The sequence below is a fragment of the Cavia porcellus genome, unplaced genomic scaffold, assembly GCF_034190915.1.
Source record: "Cavia porcellus strain 051 isolate PalLab524CR breed Dunkin Hartley unplaced genomic scaffold, mCavPor4.1 scaffold_11, whole genome shotgun sequence".
Lineage (NCBI taxonomy): Eukaryota > Metazoa > Chordata > Mammalia > Rodentia > Caviidae > Cavia > Cavia porcellus.
The window spans coordinates 69621994-69645426 of NW_026947494.1; the positions used below are offsets into that span (position 1 = coordinate 69621994).

A 23433-nucleotide genomic window follows, 5' to 3' on the forward strand; every position below is an offset into this window, starting at 1 on the left:
TTGATTTTTTAAAAAAATTTTGTTGTTCTATTTTTCCTTTTTTTGTGTTAAGTTTCTGGGAAAGGAATTAAAATTATTGACTTGAGATCTTCTCTATGGTGCATATTTAATGTTAATTCTTTATCATGCAACTGCTTTATAACTATGGCCCCAAACTGATATATTTCAATTTTCATTCAAAGCATTTATTTTGAGATTTCCTATTTGACATAGGTTAGATGTGCCTTCATTTCCAAATTCCTGTAGATTTTTCCAGTTATGTTACTGTTTTCTAGTTTAATTCCACTGAAACTGGAGTATATAATCTGTATGACTTCAAATATTTTTAAATCTTTTGAGGTTTTTATCGCTCAGGGTGCAGTCTTGGTACATGTTCTAATAACTAATGAAGTCTCCAGTGACAATTTTGGACTTGTCTATTTCTCCTTTCAATTCTATTAGTTTTTGTTTCACGTAGCTCACAGTTCTGTATGTGGTACATAAACATTTAAGGTTATTATAATCTTTCTGGTGAACTGATTCTTTTATCATTATGGAGTAAGTTATTCTTTTTGTTTTCCTCTTAAGTATACTTTGATATTAATATAGGTAGTCCTGCTTTCTTCTGATTAATGTATGTCTAATATTATCTTTTTCCCATGATTTTATTTCCAACCTCCCTGTACTGCTATATTTGACATGAATTTCTTGTAGGCACATTAGGATTGAGTTACTTTATCTAATTCTCTCCTAATGTGCCTTTTGATTGGTGTAATTACATCATTTATATACATGTAACTATTGACACATGAAAGCTTAAGTTTATCCTTTTACTTTTCTTCCAGGAATTGAAAACTTTCTTCTAGCCTTCAAAGTTTTTGAGGAAATATGTGACAAATTATTTTTTTTCCTATAGATAGTATGCTGTTTTTTGTTCAAGATTTTCTACTTTCAGACATTTGAACATGTGGGGTTTGTTTTGTTGTGGATTTTATTTGGGCTTCTCCTGTTTGGAGTTGGCTTAACTTGAACTGGTAGGTGTCTCCTTTTCCTCACCCTTTGTTTTATAACATCACATCAGTCTGTTTTCTCTCTATAATTTAGGATTATTTATTTTTTGACAGTACTGGGGATCAAAATCAGGAGTTTCTTAACACTAGGAAAGTGACCTACAACTGAGTCATACCCTAATTTCTCTGCAGTTTAGAATGGGCAGAGTCTACTGTTTTATTATCTAGTTCACTACTGTTTCTCGTGTTCCCGTTTACTGCTGAGTTCACTACTTGAGTTTTTAGTATCAATTATTCTTCAGTTCAGTTTTTAAATGGGGGGGGGTGTGTGTAGGTGTCCTGCCCCAGGTTTACTTGTTAGCACCTTTGCATTATGTTCTGAAGAGGATTACCAAGCTATTCAGACTACAGCCTAGGGACCATGCTAATCCTTCTGTTCTGGAAGATGTTTTACTACAGTTGCTGGGGTCTGTTGGGAGCCAGAGTTGGAGCTGAAGCTAAATGACATCCTTGGCTATGCGTGCAGGAGCAACTCTGGAAGAGGTGATACAGAAAGCTGACTAAATCCGCAGCTCACATACTTTGTGGAATTTTAGGCTTACTCCCCTTGGGCATTATGACAGGCTCCAGAGCCTCAGCACCTTAGGAAACCCCTCCAGAAACTCCTATCTCTGTGACGCTACTTCTATGACATTTTTAGGATTACATGCAATGTGGGTCTCACCTTGGCCCTGTCACTGTCACAATCGCCTCTAACGTATCTTTCGTTAAAACTTTTGCTTGCTGAGACTTATTTTTCCTTTCTTCATTTCAAGCATATTTCTAATTGTTGAGGCATTTTTAGGATGGCTGCTTTAAAATCTTTGTTTGATAATTCTAACATCTTTGTCATTTCAGTGTTGTCAACCATTAACTTTTTTGCATTCAATTTGAGATCTTGCTGGTTTGGGATATATGGAACTTTCTCCATTGAAATCTCAGTGAGCTCTGAGACTGGCTGTTATATATAAACCTCTGCTCTAATTGGCTTTCTCTGACATGGCTGTAACAGAGATCAGGTAATGCTGGTGATTACTGCCAGGAGCGGGGCATGGTAGAAAAACCTTGCAGCCCACTGGATTAGCACTTCGGGTTTTTCCTGTTGTGCCTGTATTTAGTACAATTTCTAAGGGCCATCTTATCAGGATGTCTCCTTCCTGGTCCCTTGGCCAGAGCAGGCTTTTCTTCTTTTGTGTTCCTTGGTTTTTCTACTTTGTTACTTTCTCTAGCATTCATTCTGGGGTATGAGGCAAAGATAAAAAGTAAGGGAGATGAATGTGTGACTCTTCAAGTACCAAGGTCTACGGCTAGTCTGCCTTCTCTCCAGCTTCCTTCTCTGCCTGGCTTATAAATAATAGCCAGGGTTTCAGTTGCACTTGGCATGAGAAATAAAGAAAAGGGAATCTACTCCACCTTCCCAAGAGTCAGAAGGTTTCTGACTACTGTTCATGTTTCATCTTAAACCATATTCAGAGATTTAAGTTTGATTTAGGACAAGTCCTCCATCTTAAAATACTTTACATAATGCTTATCTATGGGCAATAGTGTAATTTTTAGCTATGAAACCTTTAAAAACAAAATGTCAGATTTTTTCTTAAACTCTTTGGCTTTTGAGAGACAAATCAACTTTTTTTGTTAATAAAATGATACTCTCTCATAAGTGAGACAAATTCCTGCCAAGTTCAAATTTAAACAATATTTTTTAAACAACAGAATATTTGAAATAAATGCTGTGAAAACCCTCATGGAGTAGTGCTACATTCATTTAAATGTTTAGCCAAAAGGGCAACAGTAATTTACTGCTTACAAATATACAGCTACTTATAAGAAACACTAATACAAAAGTATCAGAGATAAAATTAAAAATGAAAGATTATTCTCCATTGGTTAATGCTTTATTACCTGACTTTATAGTATATTTTAAAAATGCAAACAATTTTGAATTTCTGGTTCCTAAAAAAGATGTACACTGTTAATAATTAATCAGGATATAGCCTCTAAAACAGCACCTCTCTGAAACATGCATCTTTATCTGTCCAGCTGGACCAATGGTGTGATGGATTTTTTTATTGAGCATGCTCTGAAGTGGAAAACTATTATTGTATGTTATATAACTAGACTTTTTGGCAAGCGTTAGAGCTTATAGGAAATGAACTTAGAGTAATCATATAATACATCATTAAGTACAGACTAGTGTAATATTTTACCTAAGAAACAATTCTTCAGTGAAAACACCAGTGTTAAAGAATTAGCATAGGTGATTTCAGGTCTTAAGAATGAATTGGAAGAGCTCTAAGTACCATTCTTCATAAACAGGCACTCAGTGTTTACCACACTGAGGCACAGTGTTGGATGATGCCTTGGTCCTGTCATCTATAATCCGTGGAATGAGATTTTTTATCATTTATTCTCTGAAGTAACTTTCTGCAGCTGTTTAAAAGCTGTTCTTAACCAGAGGTGGAAATTAAGCATTGTTTTGGGGAAACTAGATTTTTTTAGCCTCATTTCTACTTTTGATAAAACATCTCTTTTTTTTTTTTTTTTTTTCCATTTTTATTGGTACCGGGGATCGAACTCACGACCGCCTGCTTGCAAGGCAGGTACTTATGCTGCTGAGCTAAACCTCCAGCCCCAGCTAAACTTCCAGCCCCTAAAACATCTCTTTTCTATTTATCTTAGAAAGGATTAACAGTCTAATCATTTTGTGTGAACACTATATCCAAATACATACAGAATAAAAGAATGTGTCATGTTCAGAAAATGTTCAGCAGTTCGAATTAATCAGTGCAAATAATCAAGATGTGCAGTTCCTCTATTAAAGGCAGAAGCCCCATACTTTGTATGTTACATAGCAATAATATACATACTAGATGTGTTGATGTATATAGGCTTAACGAAAGACTCAGAATACAGTTTAGGAGTCTAATAGGTTCAAAAGGCAGAAATTTTTCTAATTTATGATATTCAGAAACTATCACAGACTAATAATGTATGAAATAAACACCAATACCGATAAATAAATGTTAGGATACATGAAACATTAAGTGAAAGGGCCTATTACTTACCTCTTCTACATTGGAAGCAGTCTTAGCAGAAGTTTCCATGAAGATGAGGCCATGTTCCCGTGCAAAAGCTTCACCTTCTTCTTTTTTAACTTCTCTTCTAGATTCTAAGTCACTACACATGGGACAGAAAGGGTCATGTTATTAGCCTGTATGTATAAACAGAAGCATTTGCAGAAAGCAACCCACAGACTACACTAACTGGATTGCTAATTTCAGTTGCTTAAATTATTAGCTTCTTTGTAAAGCAAAGCTACTGGACAGTAGGGACAGACAAAAGTCTTAAGCTAGAAATTCTGGATTGGAGTGTGTTACTCGTTTTTACCATACTAGAAGCAGATTGGTAAGGTAGTGGGAAAAGCAGCAGTCCCCCTCAAGTGCATTGCACAGTAGAAGTTTAAAAACTTTACTATTATAAAACAGCACTCTTTATACGTGTGTAAAGCATCCAAATGTAATGTTCAAAAGCTTAATTTTTTTGTTTTGGTTTTCTGAGACAAGAGTCTCACTGTAGTCAGACTGGGTTTGAACTTGAGTACTGGAATTACAGTTACACACCACCTAGGCCAGCTCAGCTTGTTTTTTGGTTAACATGTTTTCAGATTTATTCACGCAATACAAGTAGATATAGGTTCTTAATCATTTACTGCTGTACTTTATTTTACTGACAAAATATACAACTTCTTTATTTCTGTAGAAACAGGATTATTTGTAATTTTGTGTTATTACAATGTTACAATGAGTATTATATGAGTATTTTTGTAGTAGATGTACCAAAGCTTTTCAAGGGTAATATTTTCAAACAGTGTCATTACTCAGTGAATTGTAAAATAATTTCAATAGATCACACTTAGAATTTGTTAAAAAAAAAAAAAAGGAACAGTAAAAAATATGAGAGTGTATCATTCACTAATCCATGGAATTTTTGTTACTTATATATAAATATATGTAGGATATAGGTCAAATAAAAACCTGCATCACTGTACTTGAATACACACCTAGTAGAGTTGCTTTCCAAAAACAACAATCATCTCAGCATTCCAGGCATAAAATCAAATTGCTGTCTTTGGCTACACTCCCTGTAAATCCCACACAAGTTGATTTTATTAGGTATGTATCTTTCTTTCCTAAACCATTCTTTTATTTGATGCCCTACCTTGCATTTAGTGTTTATGTTTACATCCTTGATTTTAAAAAACTACTACTTCTTAAAACTCTTTTTTTTCCTTATGCATCTGATTTCAAATGTCACAGTAAGAAAGTGTGTCATCCGCCACTGACTAGGTCTGTTCTTAAATCCTGTGCTCTCTATGTTTAATGCACTTGATTAAAAACTGCTAATTCCCTGTTCTGGAGTCTGCCCCAATTTGCCTCAACCAACAGTAACTACCTCATTTACTTCTCTCTGTTCTTTCCTATTCATTCTAGTCCTACTTACAAGGGTGACCACCCACAGTTACTGGAAACGTTAGTATGTATGTACCATTATACTTTGCTTTTCCTCTACACACTTGGACTTTAAGGTCTTCATAACAAGCAACCATTTGAAACCTACCAATAAACTACCATCCATCATGTTTCAGGCACAAGGAAAAAACCAGTACAATAAAAACATGAAAAAAATCACAAATATTGTCCTCTTATTACTCTGTACATGGAACCGTAGAATGAAGACATCCATCATGTAGACTAAGGGTTCCCTCTAACAGTTTAACCTTTAAAGAGGGTGAGATGGTTTAAATGAGGAAGAATACTTAGGAGCCTCGAGTGAATGCCAGTATCATTTACATTTTTTAACAGTAAACATGAATTTCTACTAAAATAACACTATCAAATCAAATCAAAACAGCTTGTTACTTTGCTACTTTACTTTTTATAATGATACTGATGCACAACTGACAGAAATGGAACCGCAAGTAAATGTAAGATCTGATGAGTTCTGAGACACACGGCAGTCCCCCCAGGTTCCTTAAACCTTGCTGTAAGATATCTAACCTTTCCCCTCCCTACACCCTATGCAACCATCATCAAGATCTGCGGTCTCTAAGCTTTTGTAGTCTTTTTGTTTGTTTTTCACTCAGGACCATTATTCGGAGATTACCTCATCTTGTCAATGCAGTCTGTTAGTTGTTGCTCTTTACTGCTGAGTTGTATTCCACTGTAACACTGTATCAAAATTTATATATCCAGTATCTGTTAATTGACATTTGGGCCATTTTTCGTTTTGGCTACTGAAAATAAAGTTGTTACAAACATTTGTGTCCAATTCCTTATGTATGAAATGAAATGAAAATTTGTATGAGGCTAACACCTAAGAGTAAAAAGGCTAGACAGTATGGTGGTACATTTCATTTCTAAAGAAATGAACAAATCGTTTTCTAAAGCATTTATAAGCATTGTGGCAATGCACTTTTTTAAGTGAACTGCTGGTTCACATCTTTTGCTCTTTTTAAATTAATGGGTTATCGTACTGATAATTGCTCTTTTTAAATTAATGGGTTATCGTACTGATAATCAACTATTAAGAATTCTTCATATTATAAATTACTGTGTGGGATATGTTTTATAAATATTTTTTCTCCAAGCGTGTAGCTTGCCTTTTCAATTTTACACTTTTAAAGAGCAAAAGTTTAATTTGGTTGAAGTGTATTAACTTTTTTCTTTTTATGGTTTTGCTGTCTCTAACAAATGTTCACCAAACTAGAGTCCCTAAGAATTGTATTTTCTCCTGGAATTTTATTTTATAGTTTTAGCTCTTATATTTAGATCTATGACCTACTCACGATTTTTATACAAATTAAAAGGTAGAGGTTCATTTTTTATAATAGTGCTTCAACTGCTGTGTGCACTCCCTAACAAAAAGGCTACAGATTTATCCCACTGAATCAGCACCAACGTCAAGTAATTAACTGATCATATGTATGCATGGATCTACTTTTGGACTTTTTTTACTGTTTCACAGATTATCTATGCTGTTAAAGTTTGGATCTTAGCCTCCAAAAGCTCGTATGTTGAGGGCTTGGTATCCAGCTGAGGGCCCTACTGGGAGGTGGGGCCAGCTGGAAGGAAGTTGGGTCGCTGGGGGTGTGCCCTGGAAGGGAATTCTGGGGCCCCTGCCTGCTTTCTCTCTTTGCTACCTGACCACCACAAAGTGAGCAGTTTCCTCTGCCGTGATGCACTATGCTACCAAAGGCCCAAAAGCAAAGGAACCAAACAGTTATGAACTAAACGCTCTAAAATGGTAAGCCAAAAAAAGTCTTTTCCCTTTTTAAGTTGATTTTTCTTCAGTATTTTTTCTCACGGACAGACAGTCAATTAACATATATGCCAGTACCCTAGTAAGTCTTACAATCAGAATTAGTAAAGTCAGTATATCCTCCAAATTTGTTCTCTATCAAAATTGTTTTGGCATTTTGAACTGTTAGGTGTTACGAACTTTGCATTTTCACATAAATTTTGCAATCAGTTTATCAACAGTTAAAACAGCATGAGTATTTTGATTGGGATCACAACCTTTAAATAAATTCAGGAAGAACTACTATCTTAATAATATTTAGTTTTCCAATTCATAAACATGGTATACTTCTCCATTTAGCCTGTTTCCGATATTCTCTTACCCTTTTATATATGAAGGATTTGTAGTTATGTCACCCTTTCTTTCCTTAATTGGTAATGTATGTGTTTTTCTGATCAGTATCTGTTTTATTTATCTTCTCAAGAATTAGCTTTTAGATTTACTGGTTTTCTCTACATTGTCTCCTTCTCTCTTAGGTTTAATATGCTCTTACCTTTCTAAGTTACTTAAGGTGAAAACTTACATCGTGATTTGATATATCTTCCTAATATATGTGCTTAGAGTTATAATCTCTGTATCCTACACATTTTCCAAGATTGTAGAGCTAGAGATTAACTTGTAGAAAACAGGTAATAACACAAAAAATTCCATCCATATTAATGAAGACTATGTCCTATAGAATTAATTATTACCTTGTGAATATTGTTCAATTTTGCATCATCTGTAAATTCATTTCAGTGTTCCTTAATTGACTGAATGTAGAGAATGTTGAACTGTCTTTTGATGTAGTTGCAGTATCTTACTGGTTTCCTCTTTAATTAAGAGATAAATTAAAAATCTGATTTGTCATTATGCCTTATTTTCTCAATATCTTGTTTTAATTATCACATGAGAACTGATTTTATTTCTTTTTATTGCCTTTTAACAATGTTTATTTTATAAACCTATAGGATAACCAGTATCTATTTTATAAACCTGTAAGATGAATTCTGTGACTACCATTTAAAAAACAATTTTCTGCCAATTTTAGTGAAAATGTTCCCACATTCTTGAAAGTTTCTAGAACTTAGGTCATGCCACTGTTTTCAGATTCATTACCTTTAGGAATTATCATTTCAAGCTTAACACACAAGGATGTTCATTGCAGATACGGCAGTAACTTGGTTCATGAACTTCATTTGTTCTATAATTTTGGGGAAGACAGCTGAGGTCATGTTTGTTGCCTGACATGGGGTTTGAGAATGCAAGCAAAACTGTTGGATGCTTTTGGTGGAGAACTGAATTGTGTGCAAACAAAAGCATTCCTCAGTACTGCTGTACTGCTGTAATATTCTACAAGGCCAAAAAACTAACAAGACAACACTAAAATAAAGGTAAGCAGATAAGCCTGAAGTATTAATGTTTACTAAATATTCACAGTGTTTTGGGATTTTCAGAAATTCATCTGAATAATCTTATTGAATTTGGGGGGGGCCAAAACCAAACTTTACTTACATAGGGATAAAAGGTATCCGTAACTCAGATACTAAATAACTCAGCTTTGAGTTGATTAGAAGTCTATGATTTACCAATCACAATTCATGTAAGCAGAAGAACACTTCATTTGGTGCTTTCCTCTGGGTCTTAGGCCTTCCAGCAGCTCCCCTTCAAGGTCCAGAACAATTTAATTATCACTTGAGCCACAGACACGAAATGATGTTTGGTACTTAGAAGTCAGTCTCTCACAAAAAAGTCATATCCAACTTCTGTCAGTGCTGGGCCAGAAAGGCCCACAAAGGGATGAAGACAAAGGACAGATTCATGGTTGTAAACTGCCCCAGTCTGGCATGGAGTGTGAGGCAGAAAGCTAACATTTTTCTTTTGGTACCGAAAATCGAACTTGTGACCTTGTGCTTGCCAGGCAGACACTGTGCCACTGAGCCCAGTCCCCAGGCTTTCACCTCAATGTTGTATGATCCAGGGCTGAAGCTAGACTTAAAACCACAGGATGTGCACAATCAGTACAACCAGAGGATGGTGCTGATGATTACGAGGAACCGGTTCCAGGGTGCTTGCTCATGCAGTTTCCCACATGGTCCAGAAAAGAATTCTGATCTCAACAGCTGAAAAGGCTGCAAGGTTGGAAGAAGGGAAACACACCCAGCAGCGCTGCTGGCCGGGGAGCGGGAAGGTTACAAAGACGAGCACTCGCCAGTCTGGATCCTCGTCTGCCACACTTTCCCCACTTCCAGGCCAGAGCTGTCACATGATAATTCTACTGTGTTAATTCATGTTATGCACACTGACATGATAATGGGAAATATTATTCTGAAATATTATTCTCCTGGCAAACACTTCAAAAAAATTTTGAGCAATATTTTACAGTTACTTAGTCCTCAATTAATGGTGAGTTTTATTTTAAATTAGTAATCAGATAAAATTCTTTCAGATTATTTTTTTAAGTGCACTTTTGAACAAAACTATCTCAAGTTATAATAATTTTTGAAAAAAACCTCATCTGTGTTTTAAAAATCAAAAGAAGTACCTTAGAATTACAAACTTTTAAAATTTTAAAAACCAGTTATTTAAATGTAGACAAAAAAAGAACAACAGTCACACAAATAGAAACCTACAGTGTTCATCAGTAATGCAAAGCAAGCTCTAAATTAGTCTTTTACCTTTTATTCCCAATAAGCATAATGACCATGTTGGAATTGGAATGCTGGCGGGCGTCCTCTAACCAGGTTGTCAAGTGGTTGAATGTATCTCTCCTGAAAATGGATAATAATTTGATTATTTTCAAAGTATTTGTCTCAGTGCTGTATAATAAACTGTGAATGGACTGGAGATACAACTCAGTGGCACCTTGCCTGCCTGGCAAGCATGAGGTTGTGAGTTTGATCTGTTACCAAAAAAAGAAAAAAAGAGCAAACATTCCATTAACAATCACCATTTTTGCCATATCCACTTATGTGATGAGAAAGAGATTTCGAGTGTAGTACCCAGGTTTAGAGTTCACTGATATTCACTTTAGAAATTAAATGTAACCACACTTTAGAAAATTACAATGAATAAATAGTATTACCAAATTGATTAATTTGGGATGCTCATTTAAGAAAAAGAATTCAATCACATATTTCTGTAATACATTTAAATGTGATTCAAGACACAAAGTTTTAAAGGTGAATAGCCAGGATATAAAGATAAAATTATATTTTTATTACTGGCATTTATACTTTGAACAGAAAGATTGTCTGAACTGACCACGAAACTATAGACAAAACATGGATCAATTCCCAAGGATGACTGTAATGATCATGTAATGCAGACATATACTAATTAAAATTTTAAAAAATGAAAGAAAACTGACAAGCACTCACCTTGTAATATCATACACTAGCAAAGCCCCCGCAGCGCCTCTGTAGTACGACCTTGTAATAGAACGGAAGGACTCTTGCCCTGCCTGTGAAGAAAGGAATGGCTGAATGAATGCTCCTTTAACGTGAGGTCCTTTACAATTCCACATGACTGATGACACAGGACATGGAGGAAGGAGCGCAAAGGGATGAAACTCAGCTTCAGGGAAAAGTTACGTAATGCTACTACTGGCTCACCTTATGGGAGCACTGGGAGGCACTTGCCGGCTGTTTCTTCAATTCTCACCCCTCAACCCCAAACAAGACCCCTAACCCTTTCTGGCAATCCCTGACAACCCAATTTACTGAAAGGTTTCACAATACATGAGTCATTATTAGAACATAGAATGGATGCCTAGCAACTAAGCTCTGAAGACAAATTTGAAAGGAAGCAAATAACCCAGAGCTTCACATTTGAATTCAATAACCCACTCCCTAGGGCAGCTGTTGACGCTAGAATAAATAAAGCCCATTGTAAATAAATGATGAATGACATCTTTACACCCACCATCTGCTGGTGCAAAGGTTGTTGGAAGGCCAAGGATTCGGATTCTATCAGTTATATCATAAACTGCAGTGAGCTTTCAGCAGTCCTAAAATGGAATTCTTTGAGCAATCATTTTATTATGAAAAACAGAAAATGGTCCTAAATTTAATTTATATAATATTTTTCTTCACACTTAATTTTTTCTGTATCTGATATACAACGCTTGTCAAAAGCCAACAGGATGTAAAAGTCACTTGTGAAAGAAGACACCTAAACGATGGAAACTTCGGTGCTGCTTGTAAAGGAAAGGCTGATGAGGGAAACACCGACTTGCCTCCTCTAAGTTTAAAATTCGAGACAGTTTTTTGAGCTTTTGGTTTTTTGGAACCAGGGATGGAACTCATGACCTTACACTTGCCAGGCAGGTGCTGTGCTGCTGAACTACATCCCCCGCCCTGAGACAGTTCTCATCAAAAGTTCATTTTTATTCTTAATCACTTCTAGTCTACCTCTGCAAAAAAAAAAAAAAAAAAAAAAAAAAAATTCTAATTAAGTAAACGTAAAGCCAATTTTAAAAGTTTGCATTTAAAATCTAGTAACTTGAAAAATGCTCTGGTTTTTGTATTTCAGAGTTCTGATCTTTCAGTGTAAATATAAAGCACTTTGCACTCTCTAACTGCAAACAGACAAACTCATGTTCTGCTCTGTTCTAACAATAAATACTTTGCAACATTTTGCTGTTGTTGGCCCTCCAATTTACTCTCTCCCTCCAACACCACCCTTGCAGTGCCTTCCACTGGGCCAGGCAGACCACTGGCATTCTGAGAAAGTGCTGAAGTAAAGAATCTATGCATACAGTTTTTGGTAATGGGAACTGAACTCAAGACTTTGAGTTTGCCAAGTCAGTGCTGTACCACTGAGCTAAATCCCTGGCCCTAAAGAATATATTCTAATGTCTGAGGTACATGCATAAAATCTCAGTCCTCCATTCAACTTAGATAAGTGGACATTCTAAGATTTGATGAGGATATCTTCCATGTGGAAATTAACAATCAGACCCTCTCTTGGTAACCAATTCTAGCAACCAGAATGTCTTATGCTAAATGCGAGACTGAGAAAGCCATCATATAATAAGTGAACTTATCTCACATAATTTGAGACTTAAAAATTGGTTAGGGGTATGAAATTATATATTTATTGACATGTATCTTTCAAAAAAGTCTTCAGAGTTCAAAACTGAAATTCTCACGCTGATTTTTTAGTATTGGAATGCTAAGGACTAGATTTCTAAAGTGGTTCATTTTACAGAGATTCGATTTATTCATTTATATAAAAAGATAGAATTGTCAAAATAAAAATCACGTATAAAGCTCTTATAGTCCCGTGGCTAACCCATCAAGCACAAGTAAAAGCCCTCTAAAACAATTTCTTTGGACTACTGCACGGATGAACTAAAATGATGATGTAGGGAAAGCACTACTACACATAAAACTTCACTGCATCTAAAGGAAAAGAACAGCAGCATTCAACAAAGTGTTCCATTTCCCCAAATTGTTCTGCAAAGAACAAAAACGTCTCCAATATGGAAACAGCTTACACAATCAACATTTCACACTAAACCCACCACATCTACACTCTTTTCCTTAACACAAAATCAAACAAAAACTCAAGGAAATAAAAGCCACACTTTCCAGTGCCAGGGAAAAGTGTCTGCTGGGCAAGCACAAGGTCCTGAGTTTGATTCCCAGTACAAAACAAAACACAAATCACACTTTCCAATCGAAGACTATGAATGCAACTGTGCGTCTTCAAACCTAATTATTTTATAATAAGTGAAGGTCCATACTACAAACAGTTTCCAAATTTTTGAGACTTATCACTCTCGCCTGTTCTCTGTTAATGGGACTGAGAGTCTTGAAATAAAATCTTGCCTAATAAATATGGCTTCTCTACATATAGTTATAGCATCTCTATAACCTCACATAAAAACTTAAGTGCATAAATTTGGCCCCAGCAATATATGTGTACCTATGTGTATAACAGCACAATTTGTAATAGCTAAATCTTGGAAACAACCCAACTGCCATCACTCAACAAATGGATAACAAAGAAAGAACATATGTTCTTTTTATAAAATGGAGCCCTACTTAGCAATAAAGGATAAACTTTATACTTTTATAGGTAAATAGATGCACTTATAGACCATACTAAGTAAAATAAATCAGACTCACATGGATAAACACAGAATTGTCTCACTGATGTGACAAATCGAACTAGTAAATAAGATCCAAAATGTACAACAGATATGGTGAAACGGTAAAAAAATTGTTCAAAATGAAAGTGGAAACTAGGGTGGGAGAAAGGGGAAAGGAAGGGAAAAAGTGAAAGAAAAAAACAACAACGCAGTTATACTACTAGTGTCTCTTAGTTCATTGAAAAGAAAGGTCTGTGCTAACATTACTAGGAGAATTTTTATGTCTATAAATTTGTACTTTGAGTAACTACTTTGACAATAACAATACACAATGTATTAACTGTTGTTACTCTGTTTTGTTTTGAAAATTTTTTTTGGTACCACGGATTGAACTCACGACTTTGCACTTGCCAGGCAGGCACTTGTGCCGCTGGGCTAAACCTCCAGTGCTGATTTGAAATGAAAAAAAAAATTTTTTTTCCATAGAAAATAAATCTAGCCCAATGGCTACCTAGCTCTTAATCCTATAAAAGCAGTAACAAGCTTGTTCTTTTAAAAAGTCCCTACATGTAGCAAACCTGTCTACAATCTGAACTGAACTATACTGCGAAGAATGTTAACTCAGGGAACACACATGCTGTATTTGATTCTTCATTGTGAAGAGAACTAGGGAGGCTTTTAAAACCTTCAAAACAAACAAGGAAAGAACTCTTGATTTTAAAGGATTTCTAATAGAAGCAGAGAATATTCTTTAAAAATTCAATTTAATCAAAACAAGCAGTAGCTAAGTGAATAGAACCCGAAAACATAAACCTGAGTTAGGGATGGCCAGAGTAGAACATGGACTTTACCAAATCACAATTAGGCTGACTTCCAAAAAAAAAAAACCAAAACTCGGCAAGATACTCAGGTAAGTAAGAAGTAAAACACAGCACGTCTGCCTTAAGGGAAAAGGGGCACAAATGTTTTCAGTAATGCTTGGTGTTAGATCAGAGTCACGGCTCATTTGTGAGTAAGCTTTACGCAGATGTTCATTTCCATCTGAGGACGGTTAAAAAAGTTTGATCTGTGCATTCAGAACACTTCTAACAGCCGAAGACAGATTCCTTAAGTTGGCTTTCCTGTATGTCTAGATTTTTCTGTTGATACCAATTTTTGTATTTACCAGGTTGGCAACTGGCAGTAATCTTAACCTCTCTTACCTCCGTGAAACATAACTTTATGTACATTATGTTAGTGGTCAAAAAATCTCTGTGTAACTTGAATTAAATCTTGAAAATCTGATCCAGAATTACCTCCATAGAATTTTTTCTTATTCAATAAATGTCTTGTTCATGCAGTTCTGTTACTTATATGCCTCTCCTTAACTTCTTGCCTGAAACCCTTTTTCCCCAACCATCCGATTTTTATTCCATTACAGGTCAAGTTCAAACAACTAATTTTTCACAAAGCTAGGAAGCCTGTTTACCGTAGTCCACAGTTACCACCTTCTTTTTGGAAATCCAAACAGACTGTCACATAGTTTTCTGGTCCTAACACTACTGACCACATAAAATGAACACTCAAGTGCAGTTTTCCTCTTTAGTCCTCCTTAAACTCTAGACTAAATCAGAGTGCCAAGAATATTTGAATATTTACAGTGGGCACTAAAGTAGGTTATTTTAATTGATCCCTAAGAGCCAACAGGTAAAAAACTAAATTACTAAGAATCAACATTATTGCAATACTTCTGTCATTTATCTAAAAAGTATACTATGAAGAACATAGAGAAAAACCAAAGAGAAGAAAAGAATTCTTTTTTTTTCTTCCACGTCAGATGGATAATGTGCCAAGGTCGTAACAAGGTTGAAAGGAGGCACATATCATGCATAGAGCATGAACACTCAATCATCATGCTTATGAACCTGAGGATCTGAAGAAAAGAATTCTAAGTAGCCAAATAAGTTGTCAAATGCCGAGCATTAAGTCAGATACTATACTTGACTAAATAGATTCCTTTTTTTTTTTTTTGAGACAGGGTTTCACTCTGAAGTTCAGGCTGGCCATGACTGGCTTTGAACTCACAGCAAGGCTCCTGCCTTGCTTCCCAAGTGTTGGGATTACAGGTGTGTGCCACCACGCCTGGCAACTGAATGCTTTAAAAAAAAAGTATTTGAAGATGGTTTGAAAAAAAAAAAAAGACTTAAAAGGGGATGTAATCCCTAACTTCAGATTCTTTTAATGTTGCCAGGGTAGTGAAACTAGAGGACAGAGGTGGTGAACAGTCAATAGAGGAGAAGGAAATGTCCTAAGATCCTGTCTCTATAGTTGTTCAAGAAGAGGCTGATGAACAGCTCCAAAAGAGGTGTAATACTTGGATCTGCAGGTCTCACAGGGAGGGTACAGGGGTTTGTGAGAGGAGAGAGGGAGGCTGCACTGTTCCCTAGCCCCACTGCATTAGGTGGTCCGTCCTTAATGCTATGTTGACACAAAATAATATTGTTATTTGATAAGAAGTCAATGCTATGTTGACACAAAATAATATTATTTGATAAGAAATCGAGTATAAATTGGAGGCAGGAGGATCACTGTGAGTTTGAGACCAGCCTGGGCTACAAAGTGAGTTCAAGGCCAGCCTGAACTGCATAGCCAGACCCTGTCTCAAAAAGTAAAAAAAAAAAAAAAAAAAAAACCAAAACTGACACATTTTTCAAAGGACAGAAAAAAACTTATAGGCTAGGGATTTAGCTCAGTGGCATAAGCACCTGGCTGCGAGTGCAAGGTTATGAGACTGATCTCAGGTACAAAACAAACAAACAAACAAACAGCTTACAATTCGCTGAGAAGGAACCTTTTTTTTTTTTGTCTTTTTCCTTTTTATTGGTATCGGGGATCAAACTCAAGACTGCCTGCTTGCAGGGCTGGCGCTTATGCCGTTGAGCTAAATCTGCAGCCCCAGGAACTTTTGACAAAGTTGTTACATCAACAGTTTAATTATTTTATAGCAAAATATTTATAAGTCTAAAATAAAATTTTTGATAAGGAAACTGGGCAGATAAATGCACTTAACTAAAATGTCCATACTGTGTGCGTACCCGTGTGCGTGCATGTATACGTTTGTGTTAAATTTAAATGAATATGTTGGGAAGGCAAAGGACAGTCATAAAGTCAAAGGTGAGTAAGTGCAGGACAGAGTGGTAAAAGACGGGCAGGGAGCACAGCACAGGCTTCCTCTGTGCTTCTTCCACCAGGCACAACACACATTGTTCACTGATTTGCCCTAGTAAACACATCTGCTATTGGCTTTTGGTTAAAAACAAAAAGCTACTCATCACAGGACTTTGGGCAAGGTACTCTGAGGGAGTTTTAAGTTTAAACCTCTAGGAGAGAAAAAACTTTTGTGCATTTTACTCTTATTTCCATGTAATTTTGAAATCATATTGCCCGAAAGAATGTAAACTGAAAAGGTTTTGAGATGCTGTGGGATTAGAGAGGAAACCCTTAAGAGAGTGAAAATGTGAATCTTTATCAAAGAACCCTAAAAGCATAATAACCCAGATTACACAAGGACAGAGCAGGATTTAAGGCAGCGCTGTGGAACATACAGAAAATATCAAGAAATCTAGGTTTTGCAACATTTTTCAGTAACTACACTGGGCTTCAAAACCCTGTCTGTCAGAATGGCTGTTACCCACACTTCCTTCCTACACTAGCTGCTACGCCTGACAAATGAGTCTGGCACGCTTTTAGTTGATTCCACTTTATAAAAGTTGCTGTGCATATCCTAACAGCTTAACAAATGTACTAGGTAAGTTTATTATTGCTACTATAAAATGAACTAGAAGCACGTATAGTTCACTGGTAGGGCACCTGCCAAGTGTGTGTGAGGCCCTGGGTTCCATCCCTAGCACTGCAAAAACAACAAAAATTTAACTGAGTACCTATTATACTTCTCAGTTTAATATTTGATACAGTAAATATCAGTACCTGCAAGCCACATAAGCTAAAGCACTTTGCAATCCTCAGTAAATAAAAAGAGATTGGGGCTGGAGATTTAGCTCAGAGGCTTGCAAGCAGGCAGTCGTGAGTTCGATCCTTGGTACCGATAAAAACGAAAAAGACAAAAAAATAAATTAAAAAAAAAAGTAAAAAGAGATTTTGAAACTACAAAGTTTGAAATCTGTGTGTTAGCGTACATATTGTAGCTAGGCCTGGTGGTATATGCCTACAATACCAGCACTCAGGAGGCTTAGGCAGGCGGATCACTGTGAGTTTGAGGCCAGTATGGGCTACATAAGAGTTCAAGGCTACCGGGCACTAGACAGTGAGACCCCGTCTCAACTACCCCCTCAAAGCATATTCACTTTATAAAGTAACTTCATTTTTATGCATCTAAGATTGGAGAATAGAGAAAAATAAGCCACTCATATATCATTTTCTATATGCTGTGGTTCAGATGAATAACCACTACTAAAAATTATACAGCATGGCAAGTACTAGGTACTCAACAAACAGGAATATATGACAGAATTAGGGTACTGAATTAGGAGCAAGGTAGTTTTAAATGGTCAGGACTAAAAATCACATTAGAAATTCTTACTTTATTCCAGAAGTATAGAGCAGATTTGCTTATTATTTTTAAAATATAATTTTCAAGATATTTGCACTTAACATAGCATCTGCATTCACTCAGATGTGTTCAGCACCACCCACCACCTGAGGGCACACCTGCTGGAATCACCGCATGAGAAAACCACATCTCACTTCATGGCTACAGGACTTTAGTGTCTAAAAGCTGAAGCAGGTGTAAAGTGACACTGAACAATAAGCATAAAATAAACTTGTAAACAATTTTACAGGTCATATAATCTGCTACACTTACAGTATCCCAGATTTGGAGTTTTATCTGTTTTCCATCAATAGTTATCATTCGAGCACCAAACTCTACACCTGAAAAGAACAGAAAATGATTTATGTAAAGTAGGTGAAATCTGTTTCACATTCAAGGACTAATATTCAAAATATTCCTGAAGATATACTATGTGTTATACAAATCACCTTTAAAAATGTAGATGCTATTAGAAAATATATAAGTTAAGGTAGAAGTGCCAAGAAGACACAAGCTAAAGATGTCAAGAAACAAAACTACATTTTGTTTTAAAGCTCAGCAACACAGAGACAACTAAAGAGCAATTCAAGGGCCACAATTAGAAATGAGAATTAACGTAATTTCAGACATTGCTCCATGAATACAAACACGTGATAAAGAAATATACTATTTTACATAAATGTGCGTGATGCTGTTCTCCAATTTGTTTTTCATTAATACAGCAAAGACATTTCATGTCACAAACTTTCTTGCAAATCAGTAACATTAAGACCGTTTCATTATTTTTAATGTCTGTACAGTATTTCTTTGGTAGTAATTCGCTTAATCGGTACTCTTCTATCACAAATTTAGGTTGTCACTACATTTTCACTAATGCTGAAATGAAATTTCTATTTTTTCAACTTACTGCAATTTTAGGCAAATACAGGAAATATGACTACAAGTCAAAGGGAATGTAGACTTTACACCTACATGTCTACTTCTTCAACTTTTTCACTGCATTTATCATCTTTTTGGAAAATAATCATCAAAACTGAAGAACAAGATAATTTTAAAACAGCGAACAAACGAGAAGACAACTTTGACTCCACAACATTAGTGTGTGGAATATAGTTTAGTACTTAAGTCTGAGCCAAGGCAGGAAGACCCACCTCATCTCCAGAAACCAGGTATTAGTTATCCTGGCAGGAAAAGCTTCTAGTTTCTCAGGGAAGGGTGTATGGTGCAGTGTCAGAATTCCATTTCAGCATCTCCTATTATTCCTCTAACTGTGATTAGGAGGGTGAAACAGAACAGTAATTTGTCATCCCGTGATATACAACTTGCCATGGTTTTTATTTTTCATTTTGCTACTTATTCCATCTGAGGGGCACAGGGGATTGCATGAAACTAACGTGATGTTCATGCTTCTCAGACTGAGAGATACAGGGCATCCAGAAAAGCCTAGAGGCCATGATGAACTTGAACAAAACACATGAAACTATAGAATTATGCCATATGAAAGTACTAAAAATGTTTACCAAATATAAAAATATACACATATATTCAAACACATATATTCCTATCTATACTATGCCACAGGTTGGGAATACAAACAAAACCACTAAATCAGGACATGAACACGAAAGCACTTGAGGGGCAAAAACAGCAACATATGGTACAACAGGTTTTAAAAGCAATGTACGAAAGCATCAACTTCTACATGTTGGCGAGATATTTGACATGCAGAAGCCTTTTTATGAACCTACTCCTTATATTAACAGAGTATAGTGAAATTCTACCCTTCCTATTGTTTTAAATGGGCTGGCTTTTAACCACAATCCAAAACCTCTGCTTTGCTCACTAGGATGTAAGACATCTTCTATATAATGAATGTTAACTTTGACCAAAAACAACTCCAAACTAGAAACAGACATACGAACATTCCTGATGGCAAGGGTGAGCAAACAAAGCATCAGAGGCAAGAAGATGCTCCCTCTGCAGAGAAACGAAACCCCGTGAAGGGTAAAGATACCGATATGATCTGGGAACACGCCGTAACAGTCCATATTATTCAAACGAACTGCAAGACTAACACAACTGCCTTGCAACAGGGCTGCTGCTGCAGCTTCTGCTTCCTGGCCTCTTTTTTTTTTTGTCTTTTTCCTTTTTATCGGTACCGGGGATCGCATGCCGCTGAGCTAAATCCCCAGCCCCACTTCCTGGCCTCTTAAAAGGCTCTGCTTCTGTCCCTTCCCAATCCTACAGGTCCACCCTTCTCTAGGTTCTTCACACAACTCAACGAATCCTAATACAGACGCCAGAACCTGGTTTGATATGTTTGTATTTTATAAAGTGGGTAGAGAGAAGATACTGAAGTTTAGAGTCTCTAAACAAACATTTGTGCCTCTAAACACAGACTCAATTTTAACTAAACCTACAATAATCAAGAATGTTTCTAAGGTAGGGAAATGTCATGCTTTATATTTTATCTTCATTTTTCAATAGGCTCCAGAGAGGAAACAAAACAAAACAGGACCAATTGTAAGACTATTGTGTTATTTAGGCAAGAGGTAAAGAATGGTGGTTGGAAAAAACACACCTGAAAAGGGAAAATTTAAAAGCACTGATTACTAAGAAACCATGATTTTTAAAATTTTTTATTTTAAAACACAAAACAAAAAAGAATAGAAACGGTACAGAATTACAAAATAAAACAGCAGGAAATCAACACTAGTTAATATATTACATATTATCATCCTAGAAGCTGTTCAGAAACCCTGATTTCTAATTTCCTATCAAAAGCTTAATTTGCAGCTTCTGAAACATAATCTTTGCCACTTAACTTTTCATAACTGGATCCAACATTTAGATTCACCTTTAAATTCTATCTGGCCACAGAAAACCCTAAAATCAAAAGTGTCCAGGAAGTCTCGGCGAAGACCAAAACCTTACGTCTTTCCTAGATTGTTTAAATTTTAAGTTCTTTTTCCTTACGTGTATATATGCTTGAAATTTCCATTTAGAAAAATTTCCTTATCTTTTTTTTTAAACAGGCTAAACCAGTATTCCCTATGCCTCTGAGTCTCTTTTCCGATAAATTTTCAATTAATAGTCAATTTGGCTACTAGAGAAATTATCTGCAGAGCCAACATCAAGATCTCATCTTAACTGTATGTTCTTAGAAAGTGACGCTCATTTTTCTGACAGGTTATTCACTACCAACTTCCTACAACAAAATATTCTGAATATAAATACACATTGGTTAATTGTCTCCAGATCATTATTCTTCTCACGTAGTAATTATGCCATTTACTGATCACTCTTAATACCTACTGGTTGTGTAACCTTGGACAAGTTATTAATACATGCATGGCGAGGTCATACTTTGCTGCTGGCTTGCTCTGATTTCAACTCCACTGTCTGTTGTTAAATATCTAACCACTGGTAGTTCAAGACATCTGATGAGACAGTCAGTGTGTATCACCCAGCAGTGGTCCAAACTGGCAGGAAAGTGTTAACCCTTTCCTAGGTCTTAAATTGCTCACCTGTAAAATGGTATTCATGATTCCCATCTCATGAAGCTTTTGTTAAAGATTAAAAAGATTATTATATATGAATTAGAACAGTGCCCAAAACACAGCAAGTATTAGTACATTAGCTATTGCTATATTCCATTAATATAGAAATGAAATTGTAGGCCACCACCCACATAACCATGACTGCTCCAGTGAGAAAGGTCCATCTGTTCCAGACAGATGACTACGGAGGCATACAGATGTGTAGGGGCAGAGCCGGCTCCTCCCCCAGGGAGGGCCATGGCATGTCCATTCAGGTTTCCTTGTAATGTCAAGGTCAGAGCCCCTAGGCTGCTAGTGTACACGGTGATCATACCAGAGTACAGCTGAGCTGTATCAATCAACCAACCAGGACCAGCCTTCCTTACCCCAGAATGGGGAAATAAAATGTTCCTATCCCCTGTTCTTGTTACCTAGACAGACACCACAGAGGTTTAAAATGGAGACCCGTAGGACCTGAGAGAAGATGGTTTATCTTTCCTAATTTTAGAAACAAAGGAAAAGTAAGTATAAAAATAATACCCTTAATTTTCTATAATAATAAAATAGCAAACACTGTACCTAACAGTTAAAACACTACAGGACTTCAAATTACACTGAAATAGTATAAATGCTTCCAACCTGAATTACTATACAGTTGTCAAAAACTGTCCAAACAAAACTAAGAGCTATTAATTAGCTAAGGAAGAGATCAATAGCTTTAACTAAAAATTAAATCTAGTAGTATAAGGGTTGAACATCTAATGTTCATTCCCTAAAATGTAAGAAACAGAGAACATAATCACTGTTTGCTTTTCTGATAGACAAACTGTGAAACACTAATATAGAATGCTGATGTTTTGGGGACTTGTTAAATTTGAGATCACTGCTGAATATTCAAGAGAGAGGCTTGATAGACAGCAAGATATGTTCACGGTGCTGGGAGTTTAACTGGGTGGAAAGAAATTGGAGATGGGAAAAAATAATGATGCCTGGAGAAAAAAGTGCTGGTGAAGTAGTATCTTTGAAAGTACACCATGGCTCAGCACTCAAAGCTCCCTTAAAAGGGAGGGACAAGGCTTTATTAGTTCAACGCTGATAGGTAGGTCAATGAGGTGGCAAAAACTTATGAAAGAGCTCAGACTGTTTTCTGAGTGAAACAGTAACCAAGGTTATCAACACAATGAAAACAGGGAAGGCAACAAAAGAGGAAAGAAAGAAAATAGGGAAGGTGCTCCTGTTTGAAGAGTAACAACATAAGGCAGAGTTCCACCGCACTGTGTGAAGCAATCCGAACGGAACTATCACGCAGTACTAAAATTTCACTAGAAAGACGTTAAAATAAGATGAGTTAGCATCGTCTTGAGTTTTTCTCCAGTCATAGCTAGTTATTTCTGTGCAAGCATGCTGTTCACCGCTTGACTTAACCTACAGGTCCGCCACAGAGTATGATGAAGCAAGAGAGACACGAGAGTGGATTCTGGTGTATGCAGTAATGCTTATAATAACGCAAAAGTCAGAACTATGAAGTATTGCACTAAGTACAACGAGTAAAGAGAGAAAAGATGGCAGGGTCAACGGATTACAGGTCTGACGATGTGAAAAGAAACCAACAGAACTACACAGTGAGTTAGGTTTGGGAGAGTCAAATAGCCAGCTACATGAAATTAAAATTCTGGAATGGTTTGACATTGGTAATGACAAGGTATGGGCTGTGACTACTGGAGTGAGTAGCAGAAGCAGGATGGAAGCAAGATCACTGGAGGAGCGGAGTAAAGGAAATGAGAAGTCAGCCGGCATATATATGGATAGGTGCTTGTAATATTTTCTAACTGAGAAACCAGTGTT

General features: G+C 36.3%; 1 protein-coding gene and 1 non-coding gene across 2 annotated transcripts in view; both read right to left on the bottom strand.

Moving 5' to 3' along the window:
- The window catches only part of Rab2a (RAB2A, member RAS oncogene family), a 76692-nt gene that overhangs the window by 25346 nt on the left and 27913 nt on the right, over window positions 1–23433 (bottom strand). Inside the window, exons 3-6 of the mRNA XM_063258461.1 lie at window positions 18323–18390; window positions 10745–10827; window positions 10043–10135; window positions 4094–4205 (exon numbers count right to left, since the gene is read on the bottom strand). Of these exons, the coding sequence (XP_063114531.1) occupies window positions 4094–4205; window positions 10043–10135; window positions 10745–10827; window positions 18323–18390 (356 nt within the window). The remainder of the gene's footprint in view (window positions 1–4093; window positions 4206–10042; window positions 10136–10744; window positions 10828–18322; window positions 18391–23433) is intronic.
- LOC111755347 (small nucleolar RNA U13) lies at window positions 15272–15373 on the bottom strand. The gene has a single exon (XR_002789905.2). It is a non-coding gene; the product is annotated as a small nucleolar RNA U13 (small nucleolar RNA).